This window comes from Amblyomma americanum, chromosome 9, assembly GCF_052857255.1.
Source record: "Amblyomma americanum isolate KBUSLIRL-KWMA chromosome 9, ASM5285725v1, whole genome shotgun sequence".
NCBI classification, from domain to species: domain Eukaryota; kingdom Metazoa; phylum Arthropoda; class Arachnida; order Ixodida; family Ixodidae; genus Amblyomma; species Amblyomma americanum.
Window position 1 is genome coordinate 127,136,168 of NC_135505.1, and position 26,206 is coordinate 127,162,373.

The following is a 26,206-nucleotide window of genomic DNA, read 5'->3' on the forward strand; positions in this document are numbered from 1 at the left end:
AGCATGCTGTGGTATTACTCAATTCTGAAGATCTAAGGGCCAATGTTGCGCAAGAGAAGGCTACTTACGGAGTAGAGGCTCCGAAACGATCACTGGTACCTCTCATCGACGGATTGAAAGAGAAATGCTTAATCATTCGAAGGATACATTCTCCGCTCTGGGAGTGCGAGGGGTAACTCTCGCAGTCTTTATACGATACGTAGATTTGATTACCTCAGTTACAAGCTAAACAGTCAATGCGGCAAAGCCTAAAGAAATTCGCCATGGAACGTTATTGAGAAATTTTCAAAAATAAGCCTGCCACCAGTGCTGCATTCTCCTAGAGTTCTGTGCCTGTATACGTCTGGACCGATTCGTACACCGAACGCAAAAATGAAACCACAGGCCCCCGAAAGCGCTGCTCACGTCCCGGCCGTAAACATATTTTCGTGGCCTAAAAGCGGTTACCGTAGTGCAGCGGTCTTACATAAGGGACTCGAGAGGATCGCCCCCTTTCGACAGGGCATCCAATCCAACTGAACACCCACCTCGTGAGACTGCGGCTGACTGACTTTGCTGTGCTACCGTTTAATTCTTGCTGGTTGCACGCACCAAGAAGCCATCTCCATATGCATGGGTACCACCTAAGAGGTGCCTTCAGGCGTTCCTTTTTTAATAGAAATCTTTATCCACGGCCACCACCCATCTCTTTCAAAGCGTATCTGCCGGCCAGACAGTTTCAGGCCGGAAAGGAACGGCGCCTTTGAGGAACGGCGCCTTTGAGGAACGGCGCCTTTGAGAAGTATTTGTTTAGAGCCGTTTTAAATTGTGGGAAACGTTATGTAAAGGATTTGTACTACCCCAGGCACCCCTGATTGCTTTATTTTGCGCATAAGCAGAAAAAACAAACAATCCGATCTGGTTTCAAGACGCGACCGAAGGTGAACGCAGCACAACGTCAGCTCCAACACTCAGATGATGCTGCACCCCATATGCATGCCGTGTCGGTCGATGACCTTGTGCAGGCACAACAAATGTTCTCGCAGTCACAACCATTCCTGAGAGAAACGGGGCACTTGGGGCAATGGTGAGCAGTTCAATGAAGGAAAATGTTCAGGCACTAGCGATGTCGATGAATAAGTCATGGCACACAGCATGCGGTGGTGATTGCACCGTAACACCATCGTGACGTCTCTCATGAGTCTGAATCCTAGCTGCAGATGGGGTGATCGATGGTTCGCAGCTTCAGATCGTCTCAGTAGCGTTCGAGCGTGTCGCTCTCTCAAAAGTGTCGTCAGTACTCTGGGCAAAAGTCTGTCTCTTGTAGGAAGATCTCCTCCCCTGACGGCAACGCGTACGAGTTGTTGGCGCAGTACAGAGTGTGGTGAAGGCTTTTCTTGCCCCTGCAGAAGAAAAAAAAATGTAAAACGAGCTACGTTAAGAGAACACACCCTTCCGTGTGGACTTCAAGCAGCACGTCAAGCACAAAAGCAACAGGTGACAGTGCATTGCAGTAAAACCTATGCAAACCTGAAACAAGCTGTCCACTATCCGTGCCAAAGCAAAACCGACGTGATAAATTTCAAATGCTTGAAGCTCCGATGTTCCGGTCTCTTTTGACCCAATCACGACGCAGCATTATTGATATGACCACTCCGCCTCAACTCTATATCTCCGTACTTGATTCATACATAGAAATGCTAAGAAATCAGGAGCCACATATCTAAATATGTTCGCATACGGAATGATCTATATTTTGTTCGAAGCATTTGTTTTGAATGGCGGCACATCAGCGCCGACGAGGCATGAATTGTACGCATTTGCTGTCGCTTGCCTCGCCTTCTGCAAAGCACGCCTTCTTCAGCTGCACTCTTCCTCACTAATTCCGGGCACTGAAGAGGACGCTAGAGCTGTTCGGATCACAAACCGTTGGATGAAAGCCCGCACATGATCTGCAGCCGGTTTCGGGGGTTCGGTATACGGAGGCGCCAGCTGTGGGCGGATCGACCAACTATCAGGGCCACCAAGCAGATATTCTGAATTTGCACGCTTAAAACTATGGGTTTCGGGAAACTGTTCTGAATTCCACAGATGGCGTGGCAGACCGCTAACCCCAAAGTTATGGATTAATTAGACTGTCGGATTTCGTTACGTGGGCTCTGAAAATAGGGATGGTTCCCGGTTGAAAGGAGCACTTAGTTCAGAGCTCCTATGGCTTCTGCAGCCAATTCCGCCTTGTCGATCAGTGTTAGCTGGTCTGCAGGGCTCCAGCTGAACAGCGTGTCCTCCCAGTGCTCAAGGGCTTTTCTCTTCAACAAAGTTGTTCACTCACTCACGCACTGTAAGGTATTTCGTGACTATAGTAGTATATAACTAATAGTGCAGTAGTAAAGAAAAAAAAAGCCTACTTGGTAACACCGTGCCACGATCCGCGGCATTCTGTATTACTCCACTGGCTAATAACAACTGCAAACAAAATCGGCTTTTTAATGTCTGACTGCATTAGACAGACCAAGCATCAAAATTCTAGAGCTTACAATTTTCTTCTTGTGATTAGCTTCTTATTTAGGTGACAAGAAAAGTTTTAACAACGACCTAATTTTCTCTCCTGAAGGAATTCTGTGCGGCGATCCTGAATGTGGGCGGAGCTCCACTGCAGACTTAAGTTGTATTCGGCTATAGTATGATGAACAGCTGTTGATGAAAGCTGCTGGTGACAACCGCAAACGGAGGCTGCAGCTTCCCCTCCGGTGCGAACGCGTTGCAAGAGGCGTGCAGCACAGTAATGAAGATCATATGCAAGGCAAACCGCTTGAAGAAGCCGTCGAATGGCCGCAGCTTGACCGAGTGCACGAACAGCCGGTTGTCGACCTCCGGGTCCAGGTTGTTCCATTCGAGGCCCAGTTCGCTGGCGTCCGACACTTCCTCCCGTGTGGTCATGTAGTAGGTGTACCGACGGCCGCCCCGGATGTCCTGCGGCCTAACGCACACCCCGACGTCATTACACGCAAGGCATGAAGGTCTACACACCGCGTCTGGGTGACAAACGCACAGAAAGATGAAACACAGTAACAAGTTGTGCGTTTTCAGGAAGGCCCCTTTTTTGCATCTTTCGGCTGGTATTACATGAATAAAGCGAGATACTGAACTAAAATTGTTTTGCCGCCTCCTAGAACAGCGTTCCAAGAACTGGTTTAAGGTTGTTTCCTCTCGTTGACTGACCGTTCTTTTTAACCAAGACTCTGTTAATCGCAAAATACGACATAGCCGGTCCAAAAATACAACAAAGTTTTTGTTGTCCAGTCGTTCCGATAGATTTTTCTGTGGTATTATGTAGTTGCCTGCTGTTGCGACAGAACTGGCTCTGCCATTAGGACAGCACACGGCTAAATACTACAGAAACTCCTGTTGTAACCACAAGAATTTCTGTTAGGTCCCAAAATACTGCAGGAAAATCTGCTGTAAATAATTTTCATAGTGATTTTAAATATGGATATAATTGTTGCTTTAGGCTAGACGATCAAATATGCAATATTGCTCGAAGCGAGCGCACTTAGCGTCATCAACTGCCCGTTGCCTGATATGCACGGAGGATAATTGTGTCTTTTAGAGCCGAAAACAATTATAGTCGGTAGCGCATAGGCATAGCGTATCTGCAACAAAGCCCAGAGATTTCATAAAGCGAGGTATCACTGCTTCAACGAAAAAAGCACTCCAAAATACTCCCTCATTTTATCTATAACTCAACGTATTAAAACAATCGAGAAGCGAAGTCAGTAACCAGGCAGACAAGATGCGTAACTTCCCTTTTGCGTGAAGTTCGGTAACCTTGAGGCGCGAGAGCGCTTCTGAGCAACGCTGATCTTACTTTAACCAAGAGCATCCATGCTGCACACGTGAATCGAGTAAAGCCAGGCCGCCAAACTGGTGCCGCTTTAAATTATTCGCAAAGTGCGTCATTAAAGCTTCTCGCTTGATGGCTGAAGAGAGTCAGTGACACTAACCTTTTCGGAGTCCTGCGTAAAAAATATGAATGCACGAAAATAAGATAATTGGAGGGGACACTTAACCTACGCTTTAAGGGTCTGACGTGATAGTTAGGGGGTTAATGCCCACATTTGCAGAATTGGTCATTGTCTATTTTTCATTAAGGGTCCCTGGTAATTCTCATAGAACTCCTGGCGCAGTGTTGCAGCGGTTAAGCGATGCGCCACTGCCCTGCGATGGCAGGTGCAGCCACCGGTGGGGCCTGTGCAACACCGGATGCTCTTCCCAGCAACCTCTCGCGACCAATCAATAATTTAACTTCCACCCGCCACGGAGCGCAGTTTGCTCACAATCCGATGGACAGGTTGTGATGACGCCACAACGTCACGCGACCTAGGTGGCCCACCTACCTCCTAGGCTGCTTCTCTGGGAATTTTTCGCTCACGGTCGACGACACCAGACTGTCTGCGACACAAGCTCCGTAACGCTGTCGCTTAAAAAACAGTTCATGGAATTGTATGAAGCATAAATGTACTCACCTCACGGGTTCAGCAGAAACCAACCGCGGCGTTGCAAGAGGCAGACTGCCTTTCTCTCTTTTTATATGCTATTTTTCATGCACTAACGAGGGGGACATAGAGACAGAGAGCCAGTCCATTACCACAAGCCACGGCGCGCGACCCCTGGCGGCGTCCACACTGGCGGCTCGAGTGGAGGGGGAGAAGAATACCCAAGAAGCAATGCCCAAATGGGAGAGACACAAACCTCTTGCCCAGCCTGATATGAAACTTCCCCTTCATGTTGAGGTAGAGCTGGCCGAAGGCGTCCCACACGGCCCGCTTGGGGGTCTTGGACATCTGGACGGCCACCTGGTACTGATGGACTGCACGCGAGGGGACAAAAAAAAAGCAAAGCGTTTTTCTCCAGAGGGATTATTGATCGTTACAGCGCGCTTCCAAACGCCCCCAAGCCTATTAGTGCGCCTGTTTAAAGATGTACTAGTGCAAGACACGATTTCACCTCATGACCACACATCGTCACCTTCTAGGGCGCCCATTCCTGACGATGATATTCTAAATAGTCAGCAGAAGAAAGCCAGAGGTTTTGCTAACGACATTCGCCTTTAGTGGGAATGCTGTACCCGGATAAAGTGTCCGGCTCAGCTATCATTGCAAAGCAAAAAAATATGATTTTGGGAATAAAGAACCCGATAGGTGGCCATAACTGTGGTGGAAGTACAGGTACCCTCCATTTCAAAACCGTCCCAAACACTCGTTTTTCTCCTGCGACACTCTTTAGTAGCTTTACTATCATTATCACCATTTCCAAGCTTTCAGGCAATATCAAAGAAAGTTCTCATCCGCCAAAGATCTGAAGCGCTCCACATGCTGTACCAGACACACCAAAGATCGCCTAAGTCTAATCCGACCACCCAGAAACGTTTAGAATTGACGGTATTTGAGCATTTGGGACAACACCTTGCAAGGCCCCTTTTCTTGCGTCTACTACTTAGCTGTTAGCGAATATATCCCGAGCGCAGAACGCATTTAGCGTGAAGTTTTTGCGAAATACTTTATTTAACATTCTTGCAGCCCAAAAAGAGCTCGTGTTTGAAACGCTCGACGCTACTTAGCCGCCATCTACCGGGAAAAGACAGAACGCTTACCTACGAATAGTAGGCCAACTAATTTTCGTTTCCTTTTTTCCTCGCAGGTGGCCATAGCGGCCCACTTTCACATCTTTTTGAGAGCCAGGATCGAAAACAAAGGTGATTTTCAGTTTCTCCCATCGTAGCTACTCAAAAACTGCTGCAACCCCATTCTTATTCCCCGAACTGTCCTCTTTCTCATGATTTGAGTGAGCGGTAACTACACGACTGACAGATTAAATCATGGCATATCAGCTGAGTTGAGCGAACTGCAAAGAAAAAATGCTTCTCCGGCAATAATCTCCGACTTCCCATCTTACGCCAGCCGCCGCCACCTTTATTGCAGGAAATTTGCTTCACCTCAATCCAACTGATACTGCGCTACTTTTGACGATATTCTCTCCACTTCCCTTAGTGCCGACTCTGGCAGTGCTGCAGACTACCAGTCATCTATTGGATATGTGGCACCACATGTCGTACCAAAGTCTAATTCCTCATTATAATCAGACTTCTTTTATGCGCACAGAAAGACGACACAAAAAGACAAGGTAGACAGGACGGAGCGCATCCTGTCTACCTTGTCTTCTTGTGTCGTTTTTCTGTGCGCATAAAAGATGTCTGAGTATGAACCAACTAGCCCCACAACGTATATTACTGGATTACCTTTCTTCTACAGTGGGCCCTTTTGTGAGTGTTTCGCCACATCCTTTCCAAGATTCGAGCCTTGTTGCTCACATTTCCTCGACTACGTGCCATGCGAGGCTGCTCGGATTCTGCATAAGGAAGGGATTGGTGCCTCCTGACATCTCGGTTTTGTTTGGCCGTTGTCTACCTTGTCTTTTTGTGTCGTCTTTCTGTGCGCATAAAAGAAGTCTGAGTATGAACCAACTAGCCCCACAACGTATATTACTGGATCCTCATTATAATGTCGGCTACAATTCCAGCTGAGATACCTAATCTCCCAAGGTTCATCGCTCACCACCACCGGTAGGCCACGTGTACGCTTGTCAGACTGCTGACTCATGTACTCACGGCAGAAGGGATGGCCGTCGTTGGTCTTCAGGTACAGCTTGCGACCCATGCGCTCGCCGCTGGCGCTGGTCTTCATACGGTCCGCGTAGAGGCCCATGACTGCGCAGTCGGAACCCTTGGCACCGCAGCGCGAGCATCGGCCGGCCTCAAACTGTTCCCACGACGGGCAGGACACGGCAACGGGCAGGCATCGCATGTCTCGAGTGATGGACTCCATGTAGTAGTCTAGCGAACGGATGTGGTCGCATGAACTCAGCCTGCGCACGCCTGCGGGCCATAGATGAGAAGGTGCCGGCCGTTCACAAAAATAACATCCAGAGACATTCCATGCAGATGAAGTGCATCTCTTCTGAGTGCAACCTCTCGCTTTTTACGCGTTGCATGCAGTTGTCTAGAGCTCAATTGGATTAGCTTGGACAAGTTCAGCCGGCTAAAGCCTCAATGTTCTTAATGGTAGAAACTGTTATGCTGGTAGCCTTTTGATCTGAAAATGGGGCTACTCCCTGAGTGCAGATTGGCCACCAAATACTCTGCTTTCTCGCGTCTAGAGCCTCCGCAACTGCTTTATGATGGTGTTCCTTTCTTTTTCTTTCCGTACAATACAAGCCGATGGAAAACTGAACATTAAGAAACCCAAATTACGCTCGGATGCCAGCGAATAACGAGGCGTTCATTCAAACCGGATACACACTGCTTAGACTCTGTGCGCAAGAAACTCGAACGACCTCTTCCGGCGAAAGGTTCAGTAGGCCACCAACTGCTGAGGTGCCACAACTTGAGCTGCCTACGATTACAGTACTCACCTTCAATGAGGCCCCCTTCGTCCACAAACTTCCTGAAGTTATACTTCTGGCAGCCCGGCTGGTTGTTGCCGTTATTGGGGTAGAAGTCCAAGTGACCGACCATCTGGTCGACACCGAAGCCTGCAACGCATCACGTGAAAGAGGGCAGACTAGCAGCAAGAGCATGAATTCAGATGTATAACTAGCTGAAAGGTCGTCATACTTCATACCATGAAAGCTCATGGCTCTAATTATAAGCGGTCATCGTGCTCCATAAACCATTGGCCTCGAGACAGGTGGTGATAGGCATTTTATATTCAGTCACAGAATAAATCGTAACCAGTGCAAGAGACAAGCAAAACATACAAGACCCCCGTCAAATATGCTGGTAGTTCTAGTGCTAATCGAAACTTCGTTTATACGTCCCTTACACAGCTGCTACTATAAAAGCTATCTTGGTTTTTGTGTAGTTCTATAGTACGGACAATACGAATGGCTGTTATGCGTTAAGGCAATAAAGGTCGCCGAGGCACCCGTTAGCGCTACTCGAAACCGGCAGCTGTAGTCACATGCATGATAAGCGTCACTGAGTTTTTCCATAGTGCAGAATACGTCCTGAAGCCTTGGTGTTTCGTCACGAATATACAATATTGAAAAAAAACATGCTGCTCAACGGCCATATAATTCGGCTGTGTAGATCACTTTCAATATGCTAGTCAAGCTGGTGATTACAAATTCAAACAGCACAACACATATGCAAAATTCCTAGTCGACGCTCGCTGCCTGATCATCATCATCAGCCTCATTACGTCCACTGCATGACACAGGCATTTCCCATATCTCTCCAATAAACTTTGTATTGTGCCACCTGCGCCCACCGCATCCCTAAAAACTTCTTAATCTCATCCACCCACCTAACTTTCTGCCTCCTCTGTTACGTTTCACTTGCCTTGGAATCCAGTCTGTTACCTTCAAGGACCATCGGTTATCTTGCCTTCGCATTACATGCCCTACCCAAGCCCATTTCTGCCTATTTATTTCGACTAGGATGCTTCTGATCTGCGACCAACACTGCCCCTATCGCGTCAAACACACGAAAACCAAAGCGCCGCACTTACCTTCCAGGAGAAGGTAGGGCAGGCTGGCGTCGGAGTGGATGACGTCGACAAAGTTGGCGTCGCTGGGGTCCAGCCGGACATCGGGATGCATTCTGTAGAAGAGAGGGCCGGCAGGGTCCAGTCCTGGCGGAGGTCCATGCAGTTCCCGTGGTTAGGGCTAGCGCGAAGCGGTGTTCGCCTCGCTCCGGCGGACGCGCGGCTTACAATACCCCATGAGAAACAGAACCGGAAGTTCTTTGCTAATTTGTTTTCGCTGGTCACTATAGATTCGGGGTGGCCTCTTAGTTGTTGTTTTTTCAAGCAAGCAAGTGAGACAGGAAAACGTCCGTCGCGCCACCAACAGATCAAGCTCCGAGAAACTTCCGGTTTTGTTTCCATGGAAGCGTGAGTGATCGTACCTGAGATTCGACCAAGGTTCTGCAACCTTGCCCCTGCGTAGCCGCAGATCTGGGCCCCAAGGCTGTGTCCAACGCAGTGGAAGGACGACTGGCTGGTCCCCAGCACTCGCTGCGAACAAGGTTACGCCGTCATTACTGGCAGCTCGACACGTCTTAAAGTAGAGGAACTAATTGGATATCAGTGCATTTGAAAAGTTTCCACGTCACCTGGCACTTGGTCGGAGTGGTGGCGTTGTTCATGCAAGTTTTACTTGTGGTTATCTAGGGCGCTCTGTGTCACCTTGTTGCGTATTTAGTTTTCGTTTCTAAACTGTGCTTTGCTGTATGCTTTCTGCTTCGTTACCAGCTAATTTTTGGCACATGTTTTCTACAATGTCCTCTTCCCAATAATGCACTGGTGGTGCTGCAGGTACTTGTGTAAATAAAGTAAGTAATAAGTGGTCTGGCAAGGAAGCATTTTAAAGGCGACAATCTTCTGCTACTGAAGGCACAGATAGCAAAGCAAGCTGTTCAAAAATATTTTGTTGCCTGATAGTTTTTTGTACGGGAGGCTCCATTACAGGAATAGCCTCAGCGCTTTACATCATATCCTCTAACTTGAAGAGTTTGCGAGCCAGCCACTGCTTAAAACATTCAAATGGCTTTATATCCGCTGTTCATACATCGCCAGTCATAACCCTTCTTGTGCATTCAAGCGACGCCATTAACTTGTCCTCTTCTCCCTCACAAAACGTTATCTGACCGTCAATAGACAGGATATGGGCGGCGTATCAAAATTTATAAAAGACTGCCCCGGTCCCACCACCACCAAGTACATAGCGCTGACCTTTAGGCGTCGATTACCTGCGTAGCGAATCAATTACAATACTTCCCCGCTTAAAGAGAGAAAACCATTACAACAGCTCGTAAGGTTAGCATAGCGGAGTCTGCTAACATGCTCTGCATGTTGATGGATTTCCGTTTTGTACAAGATGATTCAGCAATCACTATTTGTCCTAGGATCACGGCTCAAGACAACCTCTTAGCTTTTCTTTCATCTAGGCCTTTCTACTTTATCCTATAGCGTCTGCTCGAAGAAGCTAAAACACGACGGTTGCCGATGCACTACCAGTTTTTTTTTTTTACTTGAGTCGCACCATCCTTTTCTAGCACTTAATTGTTACAGCACCTAATACGCACTATTTCAGCACAGCGAGCCAACCAATAAGCAAAAACAGATCATAAGAAAGGATAAGTTTTTTCAGAAAAAGAGTGAGAAAATACCTCAATCATCTTGACTAGAAAGGCAATCTCGGCCCCGACGACCCTGCAATTTGCAGTGGCTTGGCTGTAAGGAAGCACGTTGCCTCCTCGCCAGTCCACCACTACCACGTTACAGTCCATGGTCTCCAGGAAGCGATCCTTCATGTCCTGCGAATGGAAGAGAGAGACATTCGCTGTCGCCAGACTTCCGTAGGAAGACTTATTCAGCACACAAGCTTCTGGCTCAATTATTCGATGCACATTCAGAGCGCGTTGTCTCCATGTATACATGATATCCATTGACGCGTTAGGAAGTCGACTGAACGATTAATGGATGGCTTTTTACATCCTATTTGAATCGCGGTAGCGGCTAGCGCCACCTTGACTAGAAATTTTCAGCTGGCATCTTGGTTATTTCGAATATTCTTCTTTACCTTTTGACCTGTTCTGGCTCTTTGCCAAACGAAGCTGTTTTCTTCCTACGTTCTAGCTATATGATTTTGATTTCTGTGATGGCTTGAGTAATTTTTCTATTCTATTTTTACAACACAAGTAATCTACAGGCCTCTCTTGCCGTCTCAAGTGTTGATGTCCTCCTGGATATCCGGATGTATGGGTTTACAGTCTGTCAAAGCACGTTTGATGTTCTCTTCAAAATTCGTGCAAGAGCGCCGTCTAGGGACACGCCACTCACGAAGAGCCATTTTCCGACGATGATGTTGTCCATGAAACCGTGGACGATGATCTTGGTGGGCCTGTGCGGCTGGAACACGGTGCGACGGAGCAGGTGCTCGACGTTGGGTTGCAGGAACTCCTGTATCACAGGGTTCTCACGCGTGAACAGCAGGAACGTGGTGTTCACCAGGTGCCGGTCGTCGGGCAGCAAAGACACCGGCCGGTAGAGCAGGTGGAACCAGTTGCCGCCGCTTCGGAAGCAGCCCAGGTCCGGCATGCATTTCTCCAGCAGACCCAGTGTGCCTGCGTTAGGAAACACGGGCCGCCAGCCACACCTTGAAGACGCAAACATGCAATCCGCCTTTTTCGCAAGACCGCTCTGCGCATGCAAGCCTCTCCTCTTTTAGAACCACTGGTTGAAAACAAATCGCCAGCTCCTGTCGCGCATGCGCATTTCATCTTAGAGACAGGGGCATGTGACAGATGGCGGGAGCTGTCAAGCACACACTTGCCACCTGGGCACATCGCAGGCACAGTTGGCGCCTAGTGGAACCAGATCGTGCCTGAGTCTCCCACCTGCGTTTGTTTTAAACCGGTTGCAGACAAATTTCCGCCACTTCTCAGAGGGCGCCACATGTGAAAAAAATTTCAGGGGGCACTTTAGCGATCTAAAGTGCGCGAGGCGAAAGCCTTTCCGCGCGACTTTGGCTGCTACTGTTGCTGCCTTCGTGAACTGCTAATTAACTATAAATCAACTAACAACTAATTAATTGTTGATTGCTAGTTATTGGTTAATTGTTGCTTAGTCATTTCAAGTGTCTATTTAGTAATTACTAGTATTGGTTACAACTAGTTAGCAGTAGTGGCTGGATGTAACGGACGCCGGACAGATCCATGGCCGCGAGTATGAGCCATTAAAGGCTTTCGCCTTAAAAGGCGGATTTAACAGAATGGGGACGCTCCTGCTAAGTTGTCTGCGCCTGTAAATTTAAGGCCCCAGGATTATTAATGATGTTTGAGGAATGCTAGACCCATAACATATACCATGACTCTCTTTAGTTTCATTAGGCTCCAAGAAAACCATAAGCGCTTATACAAGTTCACCGTAGCAACTAAATGATGCCACTTCAGCGACTGCATTCATCACGTACTGCCAAAAGAAATAAACTGATTCGGAACTTTTTGCACTGTTATTTCGTGTGCCGATATGAAACACGTCAATTTTATGGCCGCGGATATTTCGAATCATAACTTTTATATTATTGCCATGACAAAGCTGCGCTCTGTAGTCATCTGCGTGGGAGCTCAAAGATTGCTCATCGCTTTTATTTTTGGTGTATACGAGCAGGCACTCTACTGCCTCAACGGTAAAAGTTGTTCAGCGATAGTTTCGCTTCTATGCGCACATCAGTTGGCATTCAGCCAAACGATCGAGTGCGAAAAACACAGACCCGACACCAAAGAAACGAGCCATCTGATCGCCACTCTCTTCATGCCACATTTTTTTAAATTCTGCAGCAACAAGAAAGTAAGCTTTCAAGTAAGTGTAAGAAGCTTCCTCGAAGAGTTTACTTTCGATTACAGCGTACGTCGATCATATTATCTATGTTTGCCCCTCGTACCCCTGCGAACTGCAGATACTTGGTGTTACCATGGCACATTTTGACATGGGACAATTACATCCAATTATTGTTATCAGCAAACATTTATTATCTACCTCTATCCTGGCTATGTTGGCGTTTATCCAACAGCAAAGGTCGGATTTATAGGCGAGAAAATTAGAATTAAAAATCTTCCTCGGCAGTCCATTCAAACTCGTGACATCCTTACCGAAAAGGACTGGTTGCTCCAGCGTTACGATGTTTAAGGTAGCGTAGCATAGCCTCCGAGATACAAGGTGAAAAAACAGTGTTGACGCACGCATTCTGCTTGCGAAATCGGCCGCTGATGGCGACATCTGTGTTTTGTTCTTTTTTTTCTTTCTTATAAAACTTTTGCTTTTGGTTTCGACCACTGGCCCCTGCCGTTAGAACGCCATAGTCTATTGACGCAGGCCAACCTCAATTAGTCCTTAATGTCCCTTCAAGTGGTACGAGACTTTACGTCTACAGGCAGTTCGAGAGTAACCCCGCTTTGTAAGCAGCATTGGGCTCGACTCGCGGCTGCGTCCGACAAATATATGATGCCCATGTATATTATGTCCCCATCCTCATTCATCATACCCCTCTTTCTTTCCTTATTCTTGCAGAGTGAGCAGTAAAGGCGACCTCTCTGCATTTCGTCGTAAATGATGTTCTCGTCTTACCGGCCCCCACAGTGCTTCTGGCATTGAGTTACCTCTCTAATTGAAGTGTGCTTATCGTTGGCTGTTTCATCGTACAGCATCCCTCCATCCATCTTTTAATTCGTTAAACAGGCTAGTGAAATGAAGTGAAAAACTGGCCAACGCTTGAGAGCCCGCAGGGACCAGACATTAGAGAGTTACAGCATACACCCCCGATCCACAACCGTGACCCGCTGCCGCGGGGCGCCGCTGCGCATTCGCTGATTGGTCCCGACACTGCAGGCGCGCACGCAGCTGACGGGCACGTGGCGCCATCTGGCGCCTTCAGCGCATTCTGCTCACGCGCAGTGGCGGATCGCGGAAGCGGATGACGGTATCGGTATGAACGCTATTGTATTGGTGTCACTTGCGTCTCCGATGTCTCCCTGAGGCAGGACGCATGGCTGTGGGTCCGAGCAGCAGCAGGGCCAGCCAGAGGGCCCTCCAGGAAATCCGGGCCCCCATGGACCTTGGCCACTCGTCGTCTTCGGGCCTGAGGGCGCGCCGCCCAGGGGGGCGCGCCGCGAGGCTTCTTGCTTCACGGACTCTGCGCAATGGTTGGGAGGAAAAGAAGAGGCACACACTGTCAAGCCCTCTTATAACGAACTTGAGGGTCACGCGGACTGCTTTCGTTATATCCGATGTTCGTTATAAATGGACTTCTAATATTACAGACGATAGTGCAGATAAACGTGGTGATTCATTCTTAAAACGTGCTGTATGTGCATATACTTCCTAAAAGCAGGCTTTATTGCTGAGCAATAATCAGGCAAATGTTTGATGTCTCAGGTTGGTCGCGCACACCTATACCACTGATAGACGAAGCCAGCACTGCACCTAATTATATCGTAAAGCAAGCCCAAGTGGCTATTACAGAAACATTTATAACGGCTACGCCATCTCAAAACCCTTTTCCATGGGTAAAGCTGTAATTGAATCTGTCGGCCGCCGTAGGGGGGCGCTGAAGGAAACATGGGATAACTGATATTTGGGAGATGTGTGTGTGTGAAAAACATTTAATGCACAGAATAAAACCATACTTTTGTAGCCCACGGGAGCAGCCTATTAAAACGTCTTCTGGTAATAGCCTGCAGCTGGTGAATAGCAAACATCGCGGAAAACAGCGAGCAGAATATTTGATTACTCTCTTGTCCGATTTCTGAGTGCTGGTTTCGTCTGGTCGACAGTAAGTCATACATACAATCATACAATCCCCCACTGTGAATATGTGTCATTCCTCCGCAGGCCAACAACAAATTCCAGCTTTTCAAAAGCCATATGTTTTAGGAATAGTGAAAGCAAAATTACCACATCGGCGGTAGAGATCAGAGAAAACTAGTCTACTGGTCGCGTAAAAGTGTAATGGAACATCAAAATCCTGTTTTGAGCTAGCTGGTCCATGCTACAAGACCTTCAAACAGTAGTCATTCTGTTCTGTGTTCCTTTCACGTTGTCCAGTCCTTAGAAGATCTTGCGTAATGAAAAAATTGCACGAAGCCTCACAGAAAACAACTATAGTTTAGAACATATAGAATAGACTAGAATTGAAAAAATTTAATAAGGATCATTTTTTTAAAGTTCATAATAATAAATAAAACACCCACTTCAACTACGCAAGGTGGCGTTATCTAGCGCCCCGATCCAAAGGAGATGGTGTTAATGGGGTCTATCTATCCATGCACAGTCATTGAAAAAGGTGGTAGCGAGCGCACCACTTCGGCGCTTGTCTCAGGGCCTCCAATGGTACCGTACCAATGTAGAGGTAAATAACCTTCTTTAACGGTCATCTGTCCTAGTGACCAAAGAAGCCGGCAAGTCTGGATTGCTATTTCATTACCGCGCCCCTCTCCCTTTACAGTAATTAGCCAAAAGGCATTTATGACAAAAGTTGGCATTCCAAAAAAAATACCGCTGAAACTCAACTGCTAAATGTCACTTTAAGTCTTTGATCATTGTGCATATTTGTTTTAACGGATCGCATTCAAGTTGTCGCCTTGCAAAAACCACGGGTTTCTCTGTGACGAAACTCCCTGATTGGTCGAGAGGGTCACGACGTCATCAGCACCACAAAATTTGAAAATACGAGGACTGCTAGAGTACCTTACATTTAATTATCACATGTGCCTATCCTAACCCAACCCACCAATCCATCTTAATCTATTTTGTGGGATGGGCCCGCTTCCGAAATTTTGAAGGGACCTTTGGAATTTTCGAAGGCCAGACAACTTCCAAATGCTGTAATGCTATCACATTTTCTTTAACAATGTGGTTAAGGAAGCCCAAAGTTCTGTTGTTTTTTTTAAGCGAGAGGACTGGTATCACCCCATCTCCAGGTATCAACTTTTTTTTCACATGCACTCAAGCGGAATTCACACAAGATAGCCTAATCTGGTTTCCTAAATCAGAGTAACCAGGTTGCCTATCAAGGATTATCTACCCGACCTGAACTGCATCTTTGGTGATTCACCGAAACTTCAGCCTCGCGGTAAACTCGATCGATTCTGGAAGATACTTCAGGGGAAAAAAAAAGGGGGGGGGGGGGGGGGGGTCAGGGAAAAGATAAGCCATTGATGACATTCAAGCTCTACTCTCAAAAACATCTACGGATGCCCAGCCGCCGGCTGCATGCAATTGCCAGTCACCAACGCATTGGACCGGCCATAGTCGCGTTCGCACGAGCGCTGGCTATCGGACAAAAGAACATGAGTAGTCCGGGAGACAGGACAGGTACCACCAAATGGAACATCACCACGTGGGGATGACGTCTGCAAAGACTCATCTTCCGCAAAAACAAGGGTCGCGTATAACCAACAGGTCGATATGCTTCAACATGTTTTGTTTGTTAGGCGGTGCTATTTAACTAAGACAAATTAAGCTTGCTGCAGCCATGTAATTATAGGTCACGCAGAGCAAAAAGAAAATGAAACAAGGAACGCCGAGAAGACAGTCAGTGATTCATCTGGTGTCAGACAGCAGCCATGTGTTACTAATATCTGCACCACACGGTGGGTCTCTTTTCTGGGTTCTTTCGACCAGCGTGACAACGGATTTGCTGTGCGAAATATTAAGCAAGTGTTCTACCAAACCAAAAGCAAACACAAACCATTCGGCCGATTCATCCGACGCAGATTCAGTTTCGAGCTATAAATTACTACAACCTCAAGTCTTTGTCGTGTTTTCTTTTTTTTTCAGAATATTCTAGGCTGCTTTTTCTCGTGCTTTGTAGCCATGAAAAGGAAAACACCACCAGTTCGACGACAGCAAGTGGAAATGTTCAAACGAAAAGACGCCACACCCTGCCGTTTGAAAGCCCAGAACCCAGACCTAATTCCACGGACGTTTAACTGTTATCGTCATTTCTTTTTGGTAGCCAGCATCGGCGCCGCGCGTACTGCGAGCAGATTTCTTGAGCGGATGCGGTGCAAGGTTATCGCAGATTGGCGCCATCACTGAGAAAGCAGATCAATAATTTAATAAAGCAGCCTTTCTTTACTGATGCTTTCGGGTAGTTGCTTGTATTGCTCTGCAAGCAATGATAACGAAGGCGTAGTCTGACCCTGTCCGCATTTCTTCTTCGCGTCAGCTCAGCATATACCTATTTTCTGTTCCTTCTAAAAATATTTCGATGCGCTTATTCAGTGCACTGCTGAGCGCGCACTATTCATTTCATCAATTGCAGGTTCGACTATTCGTATATATCATAGGAATAATCGGCAAATCCATCAAAAAAAAAAAACCAAACAGCTCGCAACCAGCCAAGAGGCATTTCATACTTATTACTGCATGAGGCTCAGTAAAGCCAACGAGAGTTACGCCCTCCGCACCGCCCGCAGCACTCGCCGTAAGGCACCAGCACCCACCTGATGCGACGATCGAAGCTTACAGCGCGACAGTAGAGGCGGACGCTTCGCATCCGTTAGGCTTAACGGGACCCGTTGCCTTCCAAGAACCGCCACCCTCCCCGACTCATGTCACCCACGTCTTCTTACCTTCTCCGTCACTAACCGCCTCTCTCTCTCTCTGTCAGTCCTCGGAAGAGTCGGCGAAGGCTCGGTCAACTGGTCAATGATCCCATGGTAAACAACGCACTTTCCATTCCGATCCAGCAGCGACGAATGTTCCGGACACCGCACACACCGCGCCAAGCGCGCACAGCACGTGCAAACTAGGCGGCACGCGGAACACAGGCTTCGCCTCTGCGACCCGGGATTTGGTGACGTCACTATTAATCTATGGAGCGAAAAACGTGACGTTGACAACCGTGCACACTCATTCCCATTCCACACGCTAGGGCGCAGAAATTTTTCGCAGCGTCGAAAACGATTTGTCCGGGGAATCGACGGCGCCGTGCCTTTGGACGACAGCCGTGAAAACCTGGCGAAATGGTGGATGAAACGCAAACGTTTTTTCTTTCTTTTTAGCGCCCAGATATCTGGCCAGTGAAAGGAGTGTCCTCTTTTTATTTTATTTTTTTCAGAGGTGTGACGAAAAAAAAACATCGATAAAGGAAAGAGTGGGGGGGGGGGGGGGGGGCAAGTAGATAATCTGTTCAGGGGAAATGGCTCCTGGTGGGAAAGAAAAAGTCATATTTAAAGAGAGAGAGGGGGGGTGCAAGGTGAGGGATGAACTTGAAATGACAGCCTAGCCCTCCCTTCCGCATTCCTGCTTGCAGGGAAGAAATCGAAATAGTTTTTGTGTGTCCTGCTCTGAGTGTGTGTGTGTACCTCTTGAACTGGGAACTTAAGATAGCAGAAGAGGACCCCTGACATGTGCCTGCTTTCTCTATCATATTTTTTTTTCTTTTCACCACAGAAAGCGTTGACTGACGAAAGAGATGCCCTCTTGAACAGGACAGTTGGTGGTACCGCTCGCTGTAGCCCGTAGACAGCTTGGCAATGTCGCAGTACTCAGTTCACTGCCTCCGTGACGCATTCCTTAGCTCCACTTTTTGTCCGTCGTTTTTATTTTACGTCGTATTGTGGAACGTTTACACAGCTGTTGCCATCGGTAGGCGCACATAATAAGTCTGACCTTCCTCGCCTTCTGAGTCCGTTACTTTGTTGACCTACGTTGCTATTTTCCTTCTTTTTTTATTTATACAGCCAAGTGAGCTGTCTGGAGGTCAGTCACCCCATTTTCCTCGTCGCCTTGATGAAGCTGTCGTGAAGAGCAAGCACTCGCTTGGACCTTGGTGCCTGCGCGGTTCGTTTGTCCGGGACGGAGACAATCCGTCAAAGCGAGCACACTCAATCAAAGCAACCAAGTGAGCAGGGACACTCACGACCATGCTCCAGTGACCTGAAATTCATTTCACGCCTGGTCCCACAAACTTCCCTGATTGCGCCTACCGCCGCTCAGTGGATTGAGCTATGGCGTGTCGCCTCTCAAAACGGCAAAGTGTTTTCTTCGTCCCTGGCTTCTTTACTGCCGGAATGGATAAGCGGGCGCATTAAGCGGCTCTGTGTTAAACGCCCAAGAGTGTTCGGTTAATCGCACAAGCCACGTATTGTGGTATCCGTACTTTATAAACCAAACGGTGTTCGACGCCTGCGGGCTGTTGCCCAGAAAGCGACATGACTCAGTTTGGAAGGAAAATGGCGCAGTCAGATTTAGTTTCTAGAACGATAGCTGTATGACACACGGTCTCTGCAATAAAGGGCACGTGCAGAATTGTTCTTTAACACGACCTGCACTCCTGGGCTTATCAGGGATATGATATGGCCCCTGGGCGCGTCAATTGCTTTCCCTCTTCTTTCGTTCACCATTCCGCGTTGGAGGCTAGGCGCTATCACCGGCGCTGCAAATTGTTCCAGATGTTCCACTCAGTGATAGCAGTTTTATGGGTATACTTTTCTGGTATTCCCGGGAACATGATCCGATTACTGATAACGTAGATTCGCGACTTATCAGTGACCCTCAGCCTGCTTTCTCTACGGCTTCTCTGCAACCTGCTGCTCGCGATGCAAAAAGATGCCATTCTGCTAACAGTTGCCGTCTTTCTATCACGATGTAATTGCAGCGGAATGAAGTCATATGAAGGGTAACAATGTGAGGGGGGGGGGGGGTGAAAATTGGAAGAAGAAGCAGTCCTGGGAGCAATATCGTATATTTCTGATGTAAGAAAAGGTCTGTTTGGCTCAAATGTTTATGTTCATACGATTTACCAACCGGGGGGGTTTACTAACAATGCTGAATGACTACCAGTGCTCCGTCAGGCAGAATAATTTGGTCTTAGACGAAGGCTCAAGATTTTTTTTTAAATACGAAGAATAAGAAAGCCTTCCAGGGCCTTTAATACCAAAATACGACTCCTTGCTGTGACCTAAACCCAACACAAAACAACACACATAATTTTGGTACGAATATCACTACATGATGGCGCCACATAGCGGTCGCCCAGTGGCGGGCATATATAGACGAACGACAGGTATAGCACTGTCTGAAGTGGCGGCGCTCGGCTTGCTGTGTGCGCCGTACGGCCACTTGATAACGTCTCTCTTTTTGCTTGCCAATCGCTGCCACTTTCTGTGCCATCAGCGAGTACACACACACTCGGATTTTCTCGTAATGGGACTAGTAATGATTTCGCATTGAAACTTCATTCTGTTTCGGAATTCCGCGCTTGGTCGGGCTTACGATCCAGGATTCCAGTGGCTTGGACTGCTTCTCGGGCTCTGTTTAGCAGCTTGCGCTGGTCAGAGAGACCCTTGTGAACCAGCCCCGCCTCCCACTCCATTTGGCTGAGTGCTCAAATCGACCCAGCAGACTCGTCAACAGCCGTACGCGATAAGCCACCGACACGACCGCAACCCTCCCTAGTGTTTCCTCCCACAACAAAAGCATCAACGGTGCTGGCGAAGCGACATCCGGCACGCGCATCACTCATATCCCAGCCCAACGGCAGCCACTTCGACGAGCGTTGCGCACTTCCGACAACCCGCATGCCGGGACAGCCCAGCGCATCGCTGGCACGCTCGGCAGACCCGACAGATGGCGCCACGCGTGCACTACAGCGGGTCGCTTTGATGCAACGCCTCCATCCCCGCTGCGCCAGAAAGTGAGGCGGCCGACACGGAATGCTAGGGGCCGCCAGCAAAACACCGTCATCGCCCAACAACAAGTCCAAGCCGACGCGACACAGATTCCAACCGCCAAGCCACTCCTGAAAGCGAGTCGGCGCCCACGACCGGGTGTCGTTTTCGGGCGTTACATAACAACCGGGCACGATGCATTTCCTCCACTGTCGTCGATGAGCGAGGAAAAGTGGGCGGAAATCCTCTTTTGTTTGTGTTTTTTTTTTCTTTTAGCTACCGCTTCGCTCGTTCGTTCTATCGGGCGCACGAAACAGACAGAGAGAAAAAGAAGCAATGGCCGAAGCGAGTTAGAAAGAAAGGCCAAACAGCCCGGTTCCATTCGCTTCGTTGCTGCTGTTGTTGTTCATGATAGTTCGCTCTCCGCTACGAACTAGGAAGGGCACGCGAGAAAAATGGCTCCCGAACAGAAGCGAGACTATAGGGTGCTGGCGGCGAGACCGTCTCCGCCATCTCGGCCGCAAATCAAGCCAGAGTTACATAACAGGTCATTTCCTAGTGTATGTGCGTGTGTGCGCAGCGCCGGCAGACATCACCAGCATCACTTCCGGTCCGAGAACTTGAAAACGCGCCCCCGATGGTGCTGGCAGGTTTGTTCCGGTGGAAGAATAGGAGAGAAGGTGTAAACGGTGGGTGGGAGGAAGGGGGGTTGTTGCTTGCGTGAAGCTTCGAAGGACTGCGTCGAGGAAGTGTTTTTGGCCGTCGCCGTCATAGCAGCAGGAACGAATCTGTTTTTTTTTTCTTCCGCATCTGATACGAAAGGAAATGCCCTCTCTGTAGCCGCTCTTGTTAGCCAGAGCTGGCGGTGGTGTTTACGGAGTGCAGCAAAGCAAGCCTGTAGATGTGGCTGAATGAAACAAATCAACTTGCAATTTTTAGGCTGGCTGCTCTGACGTCCTACGCTGAACGCAGGGGCGTTCCTGAGTTCCCGGCGCGGAACGCAGGAACAGCCAAACAACAACTGCAGCAATCGCCGCAACGATTAGCGGAAAATGTCTGTGAAGGGAAGTTCCGTCAAGCTCGCACCCTTGTTGTGAAGGAGGTTCTTTTATTTAGACATTTTCCTGCACTGATTCTTAATAGGCGTTTCGCTTTAGCACTGATCTTGATGGGTGCGGGGACCGATTTAGTGCTCCTTTTTTTCTAATTAGCTACCGCGTGCGATTATTAGACGCGGCTCCACTTAGCGCTTTAGTCGTTCATGACTTGGTGTGCCGCCTGGAGAATAAGGGAGCCGCCATGGTGGCTCAGTGTTTATGGTGCTTGGCTGCTGACCATAAAGACGCGGATGCGATCCCGGCTGCGGTGGGATCGCGGTTGGATCATATAGCATTTCACCTCCATCGAAATGGAGGTGAAATGCTAGAGGCCCCTGTGCTGTGCGATGCCAGTGCACGTTAAAGAACCCCGCGTGGCTGGCATTATCCGGAGCCCTCCAGTACGGCGTCCCTCATAGCCTGCGACATGCTAACTAGCGCAAACAGCGGACAGAGGCAGGAAAACAGACGGGACACATGCTTGTCTGTTTCTCTGCCTCGGTTTTATACGCGCTAGTTAACATGTCGCAGCCAGTATCCCAGCACCAAGAAGCCCAATTTTCTTGTCGAATCCTCATAGCCTGAGTTGCTTTCGGACGTTAAAGAAAGTCGATGGCATTGGTGACACGAACCTCTCCTGTATGCAATCCGGTGGCCGTAAAAAAAATACACAAGGAACGCTGATGCGCATCATGTAATAGGCTGAAGAGGTGCAGTTTGTGACAAAAAGAGCTATCCGAAATTTATGCTCAACGGCGATGTGTAGCAAACATGGGAAAATTTTCTGCCCGCTTGAACATATCAAGTGGAAGAGATTAGGGAATAGCAGAGTTTATAGCTGCACCACTCGAGCTCTTTTGCGTGCCGTCATCTCGAGTGAGCGCATGCTTATCTCTACGGCATCCAACGTGGCCGTGGAAATCATTGCGGCCAAGTTTGTAAAAAGAACGAGCAATAAAATGGAGCGTCGCGTGCGTTGCATTCTACCTACACTGGCATCAAAGCACGAGTGTGAGAACTGATGGTCTACAAAACCGATTTCGACCCACCGCATATGCCTCATTGCTCTCAGTCGCACCATACGCAGGTCCAAGTGGTTCACTTCTAAAGCGTTTAGTGGCGCTCTTGGAGCACCACGGGGAATCCCTATAAGCTTCAGAACGGTGAAGAGAATAGTTTGTATGACGTTCATATAATTCCGAATGCTAGCGACGCATACGAGTTCCACAACATTACCCAGCAGCCAAGACCTCGGGCTCATTACTTCTGATAACATGTCTAAAGACACTGCAAAGGGCTCTAAGTGTTCATAGGCAGCATAAGCAGTGGTATCTCAAACTGTAGCAAGTCTTGGGCAAACACCGTTTGTCACCAGTTTTTATCCCTGCTGTATGTTCTTGTGTGGAGAGAAATTGAAAAAGGGCTCCGTTTTCGAATCGATAACCTATACGTATAGGCTGGTACTGCCAAAAAATCGGTTTCGACCTATAGTGAACATGATTCCTTGCTATGCGACGCCGCTGGTATAACAAGAGGAAAGCAGAACAGTTGTTTGCACTTTAGACCGAGGAATGATGGCGCCTTGGTATATATCGAAGAGCTTCATTTAGTGCAAAGCGCATGTGCACGCGGAAACAAAAAATGTTTGAAAAGATCAACAAAGTAAAGTCAAATAATCATTTCGGCGGACCCCTTATAGAGTAAGTGGCACATAACGCCTGACGAATCTTGTGTGTTATTTTTGTGATCTCTGGTCGTTAGAAGCTGCAAGTTGACTTGTAACGTTACAAACCGGCGCGCTGAACAGAATGAGCAACAATACTTAGGTGCGAATTATAAACTAAAAAAAAAGACGAATTCTTGACCAACCGAAACAAAGAGTAGTAAGCCAGCGCTATAGATCGCTGCGGTTAGCATACTTCGCAAATTGTATTTAGTTCAGAAGGAAATAATCCGATGTATGGTAAATGTGCGCCTCTTTTGTCGGACAAGGAATATTTTAGTAAAACGAAAATTTCTGAGAGTACTTCTGTTCTACTTTCCCAGGCTGTTAGTATGTTGTAAATAATACCTAAAACATCATTATAATGCCTTTATTTCAGTTTCACAAATTCAAAAAACACCAGCGCTTCGGATGATGCAAAGTAATTTAGTTTACCCTAATGCCAAGAAGGTGCACTGTGGATCGATCTTCATGCTAAACAGGACATACAGAAGCATGAGAAAATAACGCGGCCCTTTTAATGCTTCCCATAAATAAGGAAGTGCATTATTTGAACAGTGCTGGGGGATGGTGCCAAAATAATTTGTCTGTCTTCTCCTGTTCTGTGTGCTGCAAATTTCTTCTCTGACTTTCTTTTGATTTGCACACTCTGCGATCGACATATGGAACCTCTTGTTGTTTTCTTGCTTTAATTGCTTGCAGCAACTCAGGTAATTAGTTGAAATTTTTTCTTAATTTACGTTAAAATAGTTTTCTTCACATTTATGAGTTTTCATGACGCTGTACTGGTGGTCTCCAATTGCACTATCAAAATGTAAATGGAGTCTGGACCTTCTGCCAAGTAGCTGTCGTAGCTTTAAGTCCCGGCTCCTCCATTGTAAGAAACAAAATCAACTTCAACATCAGCGAAAGAAAGCAAACGAAACATGTACGATGAGCTAAAGCAAAGAAATAAGCACGCAAAACGTGACAACAAATTAGAAGAACTCATCGCAGTCAAGATACGATTGGCTCAATGCTGCCTTAATAATTACAAACTGTTGTTCAACTACCGCAAGGCCGTAGACACAGAAAAGCAAGACGTGTACTCACCATCCGGTTTAAGTCCCAAAGTTTATGGGCATGCCAGGTTGGTGGAGACATCCTAAGCTTTGCCACACCCACGGTCAGTGCCATGCCGGGTCGACCTCACGAACAACGCGCACCTTACAGTCGATCACTCGCTCCCCTGACGCCACCTGCACCACAAACACACCAGTGAAAGCCCAGGTAATATAAACCGCGCAGATTCAACGTGAAAGGCGCGCGGAATTCAGGATATCTTCATGGACACCAGAAATGCAACCAGGGTCCTTTCTTTGAGCACTCGCCAGTGGTGCTGCTACTGACGAGGCGCTTCTCTACGAAAACCGTGGTATCCAATAGCGATGGCAAGTTGACGACTTCTCGAAGAGACTAAACTTCGCTATGTCGAGTTAACATCCGTCAGGTTCATGAGAACAGCTTGATCTTCAAGAGGACAGACCGACGGTTTAGTTGGTACGTCATTCTGGGACGGAAAAGCACAATCGTGACTGCCGGGACGCGGAAGAAGCCAGGGAACGCGGGCAGAGGTTTGACCTTTCACCACCATGCGGTAACCTTCACCTTCGTGGAGTTTCTGTTGAAGAAGTAAAATTAAATGCTTAACTTTCTCTCCTCTTAATGTATCGCCAATGCGGAAGAGAGCCGATGCCGGAGACTCCACACGCGGTAGCGAGTTCAGCGCACGAGTGGAAAGTGGGGCCCGGAGCTCCCAGTCGCCGCTCCGGCGGACGGGCAGGTTCCCCCTCGCCACCGCGGCCACGAGGTCCCGTCGCACGCTCGCAACCGGTGGCAGCAGCGGCATCAGGCCCGTCTCACCCACGATCCACGGAGTCGCTCACGTGTCACGCGTGAAGCGACGCGCACGACAGACTCAACGCAGCGTCGCAGCGCTAAGACAACGAACGCTGGGGACTCCATGCACACACACTCACGATGCGGCCATCGTCCCAGCGGCCACCAGGAGTGTCGCGACATCCGGAAGCTAAGCGGAATGGCCGTGTCGTTGTCCCTGGTTGTCTCTGTTGTTGCAGCGTCCCAGAAGTACGCGGGCCTGGGCCACGTCGTCCACGGACGCGTGGCTGGCTGCGTACACTGTCACGCTACTCTCGTGCGCTGACTCGGTCTTCAAAGCAGTCGTCATGCATTCACTTCTGCAGCCAAGTGTACGACGCCAGACTGTAACTGTAAGCGACTGTCCTTAAAGCCAGGGGAAAAAAAGGCCACTGGGAGTCAGCTTCGAACGCAAACCAGAGGCACTAAAACCAAGTTAAATGGGCCTCCAAGTCGCAGCCCTCGTTCTTAATTGTGAGCTCAGAGGGCAAAGCGCAAATCAATGGAATAAACTAAGGAAGAGATTAGACAAACGCTGCAATTCCTTTAGTGCTCTCAATGATAACTGTAAACCGTTATGCCCGGAAAGCGACCGCGACGGGGGCTACACACAAATGAGCCAGACCGTAAAAGGGTAATGAATAACTCTGCAGAAAGTGATCGCTGTTAACATTCATCTTCCGTAGCGATCTGGCTAGTGCTGAAGAGATCGACTTGGATGAATGCAGTCCTGGACATTCTGGTGTGAAGACTGGAAGATTTCACAGGCGAGAACTAAAAAGAAATTCTCTTCTGCGCTACGGCGCTTGGACCACATGACAGCGGCAATCGAACGATGCCAAACCTCGGCCCTCACATCTATGGCCTTAGCATAGGCAGCATCCCAGAAAGCACACTATGATCGAAACTGCTGTTGCACCTGGATGTCTTGTGAAAGTCTGTAGTGAGTACTGAAGACTGCCAATACAACACGTCGCGAGTTGGAAGCACCGTTATTTGAAAAAAAAGGCGCATTAGCTGTAACTTTTGCGTCGACTGTATATGTTGCTCCACTCTTCTAAGGGTTAATTGGTCTGTTCACTGGCTGGTCCTTAAGGGTAACGGCGTGGATTCCAAGAGAGAGCAAACGCAGCAGGGGGCGGCAGAAAGTTAGGTGGGCGGATGAGATTAAGAAGTTTGCGGGCATACGGTAGACGCAGCTGCCAAAAGACATGGTCAATTGGAGAGACATGGGAGAGGCATTTGCCCTGCAGT

The 26,206-nt window shown here is 48.2% G+C and overlaps 2 protein-coding genes across 4 annotated transcripts in view; one reads left to right on the forward strand and one right to left on the reverse strand.

The window, feature by feature from the left end:
- Window positions 1-823: 823 nt before the first annotated feature.
- On the reverse strand, window positions 824-24,912 carry LOC144104270 (pancreatic triacylglycerol lipase-like). Of its 3 annotated transcripts, none has more exons than XM_077637165.1 (11): window positions 17,174-20,105; window positions 13,556-13,731; window positions 10,881-11,164; window positions 10,208-10,354; window positions 8,945-9,053; window positions 8,547-8,669; window positions 7,450-7,569; window positions 6,647-6,913; window positions 4,732-4,849; window positions 2,789-2,959; window positions 824-1,382 (listed from the first exon to the last, which is right to left on the reverse strand). In XM_077637165.1, exons 2-11 carry the CDS (start codon window positions 13,647-13,649, stop codon window positions 1,274-1,276), a joined length of 1,542 nt encoding a protein of 513 aa, XP_077493291.1. In that variant the 5' UTR covers window positions 13,650-13,731; window positions 17,174-20,105; the 3' UTR covers window positions 824-1,273. The 3 variants fall into 3 exon arrangements, with proteins under 3 accessions (XP_077493291.1, XP_077493290.1, XP_077493292.1); XM_077637164.1 differs by lacking the exon at window positions 17,174-20,105 and adding an exon at window positions 24,128-24,912 and having other exon boundaries at window positions 834-1,382; XM_077637166.1 differs by lacking the exon at window positions 17,174-20,105 and adding an exon at window positions 17,045-17,086 and having other exon boundaries at window positions 834-1,382.
- LOC144104271 (uncharacterized) overlaps window positions 20,791-26,206 on the forward strand; it is a 33,141-nt gene continuing 27,725 nt past the window's right edge. The window contains exon 1 of the mRNA XM_077637167.1: window positions 20,791-20,904. The gene's annotated coding sequence lies outside the window, so the exon portion shown is untranslated. The remainder of the gene's footprint in view (window positions 20,905-26,206) is intronic.

Bases quoted from the DNA above. Each gene is read 5' to 3' on its own strand.
- LOC144104270 (XM_077637165.1), bottom strand. From the start codon at position 13,649: ATGGGGGCCCGGATTTCCTGGAGGGCCCTCTGGCTGGCCCTGCTGCTG. The intron at 2,960-4,731 runs GTTTGTGTCTCT...GGTGTGCGTTAG, and splicing joins CATATCAGGCTGGGCAAGAG to GCCGCAGGACATCCGGGGCG. The intron at 1,383-2,788 runs GTTTGCCTTGCA...TTTCTTCTGCAG, and splicing joins TTCGACGGCTTCTTCAAGCG to GGGCAAGAAAAGCCTTCACC.